Genomic DNA, 12,242 nt, shown 5'->3' with positions numbered 1-12,242 from the left:
TTTTTCCAAACCCATAGGCTTACCTCCAAACAGACTTGTAGATCACAAGATTGTCCTCAAAGATGGGACGGGTCCTATAAATGTCCGTCCTTATCGATATCCACACTTACAGAAGAATGAGATCGAGAAACAGGTTGCAGAAATGTTACAGGAAGGCATAATTCGGCCCAGTAATAGCCCGTATTCTAGCCCGGTAATTTTAGCAAAAAAGAAAGATGGCAGTTGGCGGTTCTGTATTGACTATAGAGCACTGAATAAAGCGAAAATTCCGGACAAGTTTCCCATTCCTGTGATCGAAGAATTACTGGACGAACTATTTGGGGCTGCATACTTTTCCAAAATCGATTTGAAGTCGGGCTATCACCAAATTCAAATGAGTGAAGAAGACGTTCCCAAAACAGCCTTTCAGACTCATCAAGGTCATTATGAGTCCCTTGTGATGCCTTTTGGCCTCACCAACGCCCCTGCCACTTTCCAATGAGCTATGAATTCTATGTTGCAGCCCTTTCTACGGAAATTTGTGTTGGTCTTCTTTGATGACATCTTATTATATAGCAGCGATTGGGAGAGCCATCTACAGCACTTGAGTGAGGTCTTACACACTCTCTTTCATCATAATTTCTTTGCAAGCAGCAAGAAATGCAGTTTGGGCAGGACCACCATCGATTATTTAGGGCATCTGATTTCGAGAGAGGGAGTCTCTATGGATCCAAAAAAGGTAGATGCAGTCCTTCATTGGCCTATACCGAAATCCATTAAAGCTTTGAGGGGATTTTTGGGCTTAACTGGTTACTACAAGAAATTTGTGAAAGATTATGGGAAGATTGCTAAACCACTCACGAATTTGTTGAAGAAAGGAGCTTTTAATTGGAGTGCAGAGGCAACTGAGTCCTTTAATGCCCTTAAGGACGCATTAACCCACTCTCCAGTTTTGGCTTTACCAGACTTTAAGGAACCTTTTTCCATTGAATGTGATGCTTGCAGAACAGGGATAGGAGCTATGTTAACACAAGGGAAACGTCCAGTTGCATATTTCAGCAAAGGGTTAGCTACTTCAGTTTTAAGTAAATCTGTGTACGAGAAGGAGTTAATGGCTTTGGTCTTAGCAATCCAGCATTGGAGGCCTTACCTATTGGGAAGACGTTTCACTGTATTCACTGACCAAAAAAGCTTGAAGTACTTGCTGGAACAACGGATAACCACTCCAAATCAACAGAATTGGATGGCAAAATTATTAGGATATGATTTCGACATTGTATACAAGATGGGGGCTACAAATAAGGCTGCCGATGCATTATCAAGATGGCATGAGGAGAAAGAGCTGAGGGTTTTGTCTCGGCCCTTTTGGCAGGATACCCAACAGATTGATGTGGAGGTTCAGGCCGACCCCGTATTGAAAAAGATTATAGAGGAGCTGCAACAAGATCCTGACTCACCCTTCTTACACTATAGAAAATGGTAAGCTGCACTATAAAGAGAGGTTGGTGTTGTCCTCTACCTCAGTGTGGATTCCAAAAATCTTACAAGAATTCCATACCACCCCAACTGGGGGTCATTCAGGCATCTTCAAAACTCATAGAAGGTTAGCTCAATCCATTTTTTGGCTAGGAATGAAAAAGTCAGTAACAGATTTTGTGGCAGCCTGTCACACCTGTCAACGCAGCAAATACCAGGCATCATCACCAATGGGTTTGTTGCAACCCTTACTGATCCTTAATGCTGTTTGGGAGGAGATTAGCATGGATTTCATTGTGGGACTCCCGAATTCGAAGGGATATGACGCACTTTTGGTGGTGATTGACAGACTCAGCAAGTATGGGCACTTCATTTTGATTAAACATCCATACTCAGCCCGCTCCATTGCAGAAGTATTCGCAAAGGAAGTGGTTAGACTACACGACATTCCTATTTCCATTGTGAGTGATAGAGACCCAACCTTCTTAAGTAATTTTTGGCAGGAGCTTTTCAAATTGCAAGGAACTAAATTGAAGATGAGCACAGCTTACCATCCGGAAACAGACGGACAAACGGAGGTGTTGAATTGCACGGTTGAAACTTACCTACGATGCTTTAGCTCTGAGCAACCAAAGACATGGGTCGATTTCATTCCGTGGGCAGAATATTGGTATAACACCAGTTTCCACACTGCTGCCCAGAGCACTCCATTCGAGATTGTTTATGGCAGACCTCCTCCAACCATAACCAGGTTCATACCCGGGGAGACCTTGGTGGAGGCCATGGCACAAGACTTGATGGATAGAGATGAAGCTTTGAAGCAATTGAAGCATCATTTGGAAAGAGCACAGAGTTTCATGGTGAAACATGCAAACAATCACAGGCGCCCTCATGATATTAACGTTGGAGATTGGGTTTATCTAAAAATCAGACCACATCGCCAAGGATCAATGCCTCCGCGATTGCATCCCAAATTAACAGCTAGGTTCTACGGTCCGTATTTGGTAGTTAGATAGGTTGGGGCAGTAGCTTTTCAATTACAGCTTCCTTCGGAGGCACGAATACACCCAGTGTTCCATGTTTCACAATTGAAAAGAGCCCTCGGAAATCATCAAGCACAAGAAGAATTACCCCCTGACTTGGAACATCAGGCTGAACTATACTTTCCAGTTCAAATTTTGAAGATCAGAGAAGTTCAAAAACAGCATGAAGTCGAACATCAAGTTTTGATTCGTTGGCATGGCAAATTTGAGGAAGAGGAAACTTGGGAGAATGTGGATGTGATTCAGAATCTATTTCCTGAATTTAACCTTGAGGACAAGGTTCATTCTTTGGAGGGGAGTATTGTTAGATCTCAAGATAGACCAGTTATCTGAAGGGTCTATTCTAGAAGGAAGAAAGCCCTTACACGGGAGATAGGATCGAATTAGTTATTAGTTTAATCTTTAGGGCCATCTATCTTTATCTTTATTATTCTATCATCTAATCTTTATTATTCTATCTTTATCTTTATTATTCTATCTTTATCAATTAGTTGGATTAGGATATTATAAATAAGAGTATTCTCATTAGAGGAAGGGGTAGAGAAGAATTAGAAATTGTAAAGGGTTTTCCCTTGGAAGAAGGTTTCCTTCTTGAATAAATTCAGTTTGCTCCCAATATTTTCCGTATATTCTTCTATTTTCTGTTTCTCTTGTTTTCTCTGCTGTTAGGGATATTCAATACCCTAACAAAAACCCCTCAAACAATTTCACATAATCATATAAGAAGAATTTCAATACAATAAACATCCCAAAATAAACCCCAATTTGATCCTTTAAGAACCCCTACACATGTTCATTCTAATCCCAATTGCGATAAACTCATCTCTTACCTTTAAGCGGGCTCACGTGTGTATTCTGACAGTGATAGCGGCATCTCTAAAAGTTTTTTGAGATTCCTCAAGTTTTTTCTCTGATTGTTCTGATAGGGTTTCCAAGAGTTAGAGAAAGGAAAAGGGATTTCAAGCCTCCATTCCACTATCTAGGTGAAATGAGTATTTCTCCCTCCACATACATTATTTTGTAAATTCCAATGGTGAAGATGTGAAAAAATTAATTTCAAACCACATATCAATATTTCATGACAATCCAATGGTAATGAGTCTGAAATCGTACTTTTACTAAAACAGTTTTGGGTTTCTACGGGAAAATAAAAAGCTATGATGCAAAGGGTATTTCTCTCAGCTTCGACATGTTTTCATAATTCTCAATGGTGAGAATGTTTGGAAATGCATTTTGAAACTGGTGCTCAAATTTCATGATGATCCAATGGTTAATAAGTTTGAGATCATTGTTTTTCTGAGACAGGTTTGGTGGTATGCAGGAAAAAGAGAGAGTTTTGGGAGTAGGAGAAAGGAAAATGAAATTGAGAAGAAGAGGAGACGTAGAGAATATCGTCAGTCTAAAAACTGACCTAAGATGTCTCTATTTATAGCTAGGATGTTGGATCAAGGGGTCTCGGAATAATTAAGAAGGGGGGTTGAATTAATTATGAACGTGTCTTGACTAATTAAAAATCTATCCTTCTTAGATTCAATTAGGCTTTTACTACTAAGTCAAGAAAGTAAAGAACAGAAATAGAAACTTAACCAAAAGTAAAAGCGATAATTAAAAGTACACAGCGGAAATTAAAGAGTGTAGAGAAGAAGAAGACAAACACAAGATTTATACTGGTTCGGCCACAAACCGTGCCTACATCTAGTCCCCAAGCAACCTGCGGTTCTTGAGATTTCTTTTCAACCTTGTAAAATCCTTTACAAGCCAAAGATCTACAAGGGATGTACCCTCCCTTGTTCTCTTTGAAAAACTAAGTGGATGTACCCTCCACTTGAACTGATCCATAAGAGATGTACCCTCTCTTGTTCTCAGTATAACAATCCCCAAGTAGATGTACCCTCTACTTGTACCACAAAGGATGTACCCTCCAATGTGTTGGGACAAAGAATTCTCAGGCGGTTAGTCCTTTGAATCTTTGTAAAGGGAAACAAAAGATATCTCAGGCGGTTAGTCCTTTGAAATCTTTTGTTTAAGCGGAAGGGAAGAATCAAAAGAATTCTCAGGCGGTTAGTCCTTTGAATCTTTTGTAAGGGAGAAGAGAGACACAAAAGAATTCAGGCGGTTAGTCCTTCTGTTCTTTTGGCAAAGGAAGAAGAGAATGAAAAAGATGAATAACACAAGTTTTTGAACAATGTACTTTTTCTTGGAAGAGAAAGTGTTGAACAAAAATTTTAGAAAGATGAAGAGAAATGAATTAGAAAGTTCTGTTGAAAGTGTTGAAAGAGATGAAAGAAGATATTGAAAGATTGTTGAAAGATTGATTGAAGGATGTTGAAAGAAGATTGTCTAAAATTCATGCCATGGTCACATATTTGTAATCTCTTGATGGCTCAAGTTAAAGTTTGTGACTCTTGGCAATTTCTTTAAAACTAGTCACCCTTTAAAAATTGTGACTCTTTTGAAAACTAGTCACTTAAAAAGTTGTGACTTTTGAAAAAATCTTCAGAAACAAGTCATTTGAAGAATTGTGACTTTTGGAAATTTATTTTTCGAAATCAGTCACTGGTAATCGATTACCATCAAGGTGTAATCGATTACACATCAATAGATGTGACTCTTTGGTTTAAATTTTAAAAATCAAAATGTTTAGAAGCTCTGGTAATCGATTACAAGTATTGTGTAATCGATTACACAAGTTTAAAATGATTTAAAACTGTTTAAACACAAGTTGTGACTCTTGAAATTTTAAATTTAACGTTTTAAAACACTGGTAATCGATTACTACCTTCTGGTAATCGATTACCAGAGAGTAAAACTCTTTGGTAATGATTTTGTAAAAACTTCTTGTGCTACTCAATGTTTTGAAAAACTTTTTTAGTACTTATCTTGATTGAGTCTTCTCTTGATTCTTGAATCTTGAGTCTTGAATCTTGATTCTTGAAACTAGATTCTTGAATCTTGATTCTTGAAACTAGACTCTTGAATCTTTGGAATTTGCTTAACTCTTAATTCTTTGACATCATCAAAATAACATTGGAAGACATTGCTTCCACATAGGATACTCACAGCCTACTATTTACTCTATTTGTTCTTTGTTTATTATTTTATAAACAAATACTCTATTTTATTTCCTATCAAATGAATAAATCAAATATCTTTCCTTTTTTTTCTTCAAACCATTATTGATGGAAGCTTGCTTGTGGGGCTTCTATGGAGGCTGGATCTTTGAGCTTCAATGAGGTCCTTTAATGGTGATTTTCCACCATGGAGATGCAACGGAAGACAAAGGAGAAGAGGTGAGAGGAGGCGCCATCCACTAGGGAATAAGCCATGGAAGAAGGAGCTTCACCACCAAGATGAGCCTTGGATAAGAAGCTTGGAAGGATGCTTCAATGGAGGAAAAGAAAGAGGGAGAGAAAGAGAGAGGGGGGAGCACGAAATTGAAGGAATAAAAGAGGGAGAGAAGTGGAACTTTGAAGTATGTCTCACAAGACTCTCATTCATCAAAGTTACAACAAGTGTTACACATGCTTCTATTTATAGACTAGGTAGCTTCCTTGAGAAGCTTTCTTGAGAAAACTTCCTTGAGAAGCTTCTTTGAGAAAACTTCCTTGAAAAGATAGAGCTTAGCTACACACACCCCTCTCATAACTAAGCTCACCTCCTTGAGAAGCTTCCTTAAGAAGATTCCTAAAGAAGCTAGAGCTTAGCTACACACACCTCTCTAATAGCTAAGCTCACCCCCATGACAAAAAAACATGAAAATACAAAAAAAAGTCCTTACTACAAAGACTACTCAAAATGCCCCGAAATACAAGGCTAAAACCCTATACTACTAGAATGGCCAAAATACAAGGTCCAGACGAAAGAAAAACCTATTCTAATATTTACAAAGATAAGCGAGCTAATACTTAGCCCATGGGCTCGAAATCTACCCTAAGACTCATGAGAACCCTAAGGCCTTTCCTTGGACCTCTAGCCCAATCTACTTGGAGTCTTCTACCCAATGCCCTTGCGGGGTAGGATTGCATCAATTATTTTAATAAATTTATTTCTCCTTATTTTTTTAATTATAAAATCTCACCATTTTCTAAAATTATATTTTTTTTTACTAAAAAACTTTTTTAATTTATTTACGAAAAATGGGATGTTACAATCCGCATGTATATAAAGTTGTTTCGCCATATTATATGTTCAAGTTCTTGAAGAACACAAGGATAAGTGGATGGATGTTTTTGGGTGGAATATTGTTGTGCATAACAGGTAAACATTGCGTGAAAAATAAGTTACTTGTTTTATCTTCAAGTATTGTTGTTCAGGTTCTTTACTTCAAGCTCCTTTAGATGATGATGCTAGCAGAGGCTCGTAACTTGTAAGTACGACTGCTTTCTAGTCACATTGCTTGACTTAAACAATTTCCATCTGGCCTGTTTGGAAACTCTAAACTTAATCCTTTTTTTTCTGTTTTTTTTTTTTACTAATGTTTGTAGGGTGACAAAACATCTCTGCGACACACAGAGATGTCCAATAGATTTGATAACTCCACCTAAAGATTTTCATGTCAACTATACACTTTCCTTCTCACTTTAAGTAAGATTTGTTAAGTAATAGTAAAACTGGTATTTTTAGATGTATTTCATTTTAAAAAAGTGAATTTCTTGTCTTATATTGCTGTTCAAGTTGAACATTTAGGTGGATTCTTATTTTCTTATGAGTTTTTGCAGATTTGTCGTGTTGAGGATCTTCTTGTAAATCGCATTATGAAGGGAAGCATAATTCACATTCACAGGGCAAGGACCGTGATTGTTGATACTGATGGTATGATTGCTGCATCTGAATTAGGTAATTAAAATGTTTAAGAAATCTTTTTTTATTGTTTTTTTATACTTTCTTTTCTTCTAAGTTTACCTTGCTAGTAAAAATGCTAATTACCGCAAAAGGATAGTATTGGGATTTTGATTAGATAGGGACCTCTTTCAGGTTGCACTGAAGGTATTGGTAAGGGAAACTTTTTGAATGGAGCTAGTGGTGGTGCTGGACATGGTGGAAAAGGAGGGTCTGAATATTTCAACGGGAGAGAGAGTATTGGTGGTAGTGAATATGGAAATGCTATTCTTCCATGTGAATTGGGCAGTGGAACTGAGGGCCTTAATGAGTCATATGAGCATGTTGTTGGAGGCGAGATGATTGGTAATTAGTTTTAAACACCTTTGACTTTATATATTTCATGTAAAGGATACTCCCAAGTTTATTTCTGGCTATTAACATGGATGCAGATGTCTGTAAATGCTATATCTGTTTGTGCCTCTATTCGTTATATGAAGGAAAATATCTATATTTTTATGATATTCTCTGATCACTGTAATTTTTGTTTGATTTTGGCTAGTGATGGGATCTATTCAGTGGCCACTTTTGAGACTAGATCTTTATGGATCCTTGAGGGCTGATGGTGAAAGCTTTAGCAAATCAATAAAAAGCAGTGATGGTTCTTTGGTTAGGGGTCTTGGCGGAGGTTATGGTGGAATAGTCCTTTTTTTCCTTCAACAAATTCGGCTCTTGGAAAATCCTTACTTATCTGTTGTAGGGGGCAATGGTGGCCCTATTGATGGTGGTGGTGGAGGTGGAGGTCGAATTCATTTCCATTGGTCAAAGATTAGTATGGAGGACGAATATGTTCCTGTTGCAAGTATTACTGGCACCATGAATAACAGGTGCGCAGAACCATGTCTCTGCTAACGGGTTTAGAATTAGAACATAATAGATTATTACTGCTTTTCCTTGGGCCACATACTATTTCTGTAGTCAGAAGATTAATGTGGCAACTCATAATTTTTGGAGGACCAAATTGAGGCCACTTTTAAGGAACTTGAAAGTTGAAACAAGATCATCGTAGATAATTTAATGACTATCATGGTAAAATGGTTCTGATAAACATCTTTGCATTCCTTGTCCTCTTGATCTTCTTCCAAATCATGCAAATTTCATATATAAACGAGGTATCTTTGATGATATAAGTTGGCTTTGCATGCCTAACATTATGTTTTATCTCTAATTTATAGGATAGTTCTTTTCATTGCAGGGGGTGTTACAAGACGGTCTTGTCCATATAAATGTATATCAGACAAAGTTGGTCCAATTTCCAAATTTAACTCTGGCCTTGTAGTACCTCGCTATCCTCTATTGGTAAGTAGCCTTTCTAAACTGAGATTGCTTTCCTAACTCTTAAATTAGGTCAAAGTTGGTCCTTAACTCTGCTTCGTTGGAACCCACACATTTTGAAAAGTTCTGTTGGGTTCTTAGTAGCATTCGGCAACCGTTTCTTCTTTTCACCTTTCTTTTAAATAAAAGTACAAAGAAGCTAATTAGCAAAGGAGTAAAGTCAGAAATAATTGTTTGGGTTATATTTTATTATTTAATGTTGTTCTTTGTCATTCTTATAACTGATGAACCATCAACCTTGAAAATGTTTGGGTTATATTTTATTATTTAATGTTGTTTTTTTTCTCTGACTTTCCTATATCCCATGTATTTATTTAAGTTTAATTACTAATGTATTTATTTAAGTTTAAAAGTCAAAGATACGGGAAGCACAACAATATTTTCATTTCCAGAGTTAATGTGCAAATCTTAAAACACCAAGTATGGTTGTGATATGTATTTTTCTTTAATGATTGAAGAGATCAGAGTATGTAACTTTAGGTTACTAAGTGGCATTATATGACACTGATGGTTGTATTTTTGTTTTCCAAGATTAATACATGGGGTTATTCAACAATAATTTTGTTTGCTCCTATGAGTCATTATGCTAGTGCAAGTGGAGGACCAGTTAATGCTTCCCGAGAGTTCAAGCAAATGGTTAAGGCCTTACATTCTGCTGGTATAGAGGTAGTAATGTTAATATTTCCCTAGTGCAACTTTGGAGTGGAAGCATGCTTTACATGGTAATTTCCCGGTTTTGTCTTATTTTATGTAAAGTATCATATACCTCTTGGCTCTTTCAATAAATCTTATCCATATGCAGGTTATTTTGGATGTTGTCTACAATCATACTAATGAGGCTGATGATGCCTTTCCTTACACTACTTCATTTCGTGACATAGATAATAAGGTAATTTCAATAATGCCAACTTTTTCTCATTTCATAATTCTACAACAATTAAAAAAATCCTAGTGAGTTTCTCTCTCAAGTTGTTTGTTTGTCATTAGAATTTTGGAAATATTTAGCTTTGTGTTCCATCCACTAACAATTTTTTCTGTGATGTTAGTTGTATAGAATGTTGAAAAATGATTTTCTTTTTCTTTATGAAGACTTCATTCGTTTCTACAGGTTTATTACATGATGGACAATAATGGGCAATTGTTGATCTTCTCTGGCTGTGGTAATTTTATATTTTGGGTCTAACCATTGAGATACTATCCTTGCATCTTTATTCTTATAAGTTATAAAATTATAACTGCATACACCTATTGTTAAGTTATACTATTGAATATATTTTGTTAACTTTGTGGGTTTTCTATATTAATTTGATACTGTGTAAGGGAAATTTTGTAATGTTGTCCAGGAGGCTGGTCCCTGTCCAAGTTACCTAAATCCAATTTTTCTTCAGGCCCTTGCTAAGGGTCAGGCTTGGGCCTAAGGCTAGTCCAGGAATAAACCTTTACATATTGCACTTGCACAAGGGAAAATTTGAAGAAATTTGGTGCAAATTGCAACTGAGTATTTTTTTTTTTTTAAAGAAAATACAAAGCAAAAGAACTTATCCATTTCAAATTAATTATTGTTTTTTTAGACAAGGGTATTTTCATCTTCAATCCTAGTACTCACATTTTTATTATGTCTGCTCTTACAGAAATAATTATTTTGAGAGAAAATTGATGCAAGGAACAAAGGCTAAGAAAAAAAATGAAGAGAAAAGAGATCATAAGCATTTACAAAGTTGTGTAAATATAGAAATGGGTTAGGCTTTTGGGTTAGCCTATGTCAAGCCTAGGCTTGCCTATAAAATGGTCTTGGCCCAATATTTTCCTTGGACTGAAGTGTGTTGATCCCAAAGCTAGGCATGTCTGGCCAAGCCCGCTAAGCATGCAGGTTGCGAAACTCCAGAATCCACGGTTGTAATGGAAAGAAATCAACATGAAAGGAACGACAATTTAACCAAATTGTTAGACTACTTTTGTTAATGCTCAAAGTGTCAGGATGTATCTTCACTTCCACTGAGAGTCAAGAGACTTGAAGCTATGTAGTATGTGTTTCCTTGTTACGTTTCAATGGAACCTTCTCTTGTGCAACACCTGGGTACTCTTAAATTTCGTGAGCAACTTGCAAACTATTTCTTATTTTTCACAACATACAGTAGTAGTATGTGGAGCTGTGCTTTTTTTTTTGTCTCTGAGAACATTCAATATGCAGTACTTTATTTATGTGACTATTTTGAAAATTAAGAGATATCAATGTTTAAAGTCTTCTAACTAGGAGGGAATGTTTATCTGTAGGAAATACATTGTGTGACACCCTCTACCCCTCACATATATACTAACAAAGGAATAAAAATTCAAATATTAATTAAAAGTATTTTTTAAAAACATTTTTAAATACAAGCCTTTGAAAGGGATAAAAGGTTCACAATCACTTTCTTCTACATCATATTCAAACTTGTCCAAATAAATAATAAAGTCATCGGCTCGAACAAGGCCGTCTGAGACTTCATACAATTAATATAAAACCCTATACCCCAATGTCACATCCTATCAGAGCGTTGTGTCTCGACGTCCTTCAGCACAATATTTCTTAAAGCAGTTCACCTAGTCATCTGCTCCCCCGAACACAGAGTTCAAGATCATCACAGGATCCAAACACAAACAATAAACCGGGAGTGAGTTATCACATTCCTAACTAATAGAGAAACAAGACAACTAGATATACATATCATATAAACCAAATAAAATTTACTTACACGTAATTCACGTAATTCACGTAATTCCACCACTTTGTCATTCAAAATTCACTTTTCATCAATCAATCACATTTTCAATCATCAATCACATTACACAGGAATCACACGCTCTGATCAAGACATAATAACACCTCAATTTCATAATAAACAATTAGCAAGCGCATGAGACAGTTATGCTAAGACTCAAGCCTATATACAATGTGGAACCATGTCAGTGAAAAACCACCCTAGGGCGCTTAGGAGTACATAACAAGACACACCACACAATGGGTTTGTCAGGTCACTCTCACTAAGTAAGATCATAGGGAGACCAGTCAGGGTCACGATGTTTTGCGAGAATGCTCCAACCATATGGGATCAACATAGGCTTAAAGGAGCACTCAAACCCGGTGACCCCCAAGGCCTACACTCCGAAGAGTCCGTCAGGGCCTCTCCCTCCTGATTCAGGTCCAACCCCTAAAATCATTTTAGCACATAGACACTGCTCGTGAATTATACAATACCCACGACCTCACACTCGTGTTTTAAACACGTACAACATATTGCGCTACAATTTAACACTGGTTCCTAAATGGGAAACCTACACTTTCTCTTTAACACTGGTTCCTAAATAGGAAACCTACGCTTTCTCTTTAACACTGCACATTTACACTTTTCTCAAGATAACACTAGTCGGATTATTGTACAATTCACAACTTACAACACAAATAATGTCACATCAAGAATTAATCACACACTTATTTACAACCAAAACTCATGCCCACAATTTAACATCTCATAATATCACATCAATCAT

General features: G+C 36.7%; 1 protein-coding gene across 1 annotated transcript; it reads left to right on the top strand.

Annotated features, from left to right (window-relative positions):
- Nucleotides 1-7,478: 7,478 nt before the first annotated feature.
- Nucleotides 7,479-9,236, top strand: LOC114367529. The gene is made up of 3 exons (XM_028324727.1): nt 7,479-7,682; nt 7,879-8,203; nt 8,572-9,236. Exons 1-3 carry the CDS (start codon nt 7,676-7,678, stop codon nt 8,600-8,602), a joined length of 363 nt encoding a protein of 120 aa, XP_028180528.1. The 5' UTR covers nt 7,479-7,675; the 3' UTR covers nt 8,603-9,236.
- Nucleotides 9,237-12,242: the final 3,006 nt, after the last annotated feature.

Source organism: Glycine soja, chromosome 9 (genome assembly GCF_004193775.1).
Source record: "Glycine soja cultivar W05 chromosome 9, ASM419377v2, whole genome shotgun sequence".
NCBI classification, from domain to species: Eukaryota; Viridiplantae; Streptophyta; class Magnoliopsida; order Fabales; family Fabaceae; genus Glycine; species Glycine soja.
This window is presented reverse-complemented; position numbering and strand designations above follow the sequence as displayed.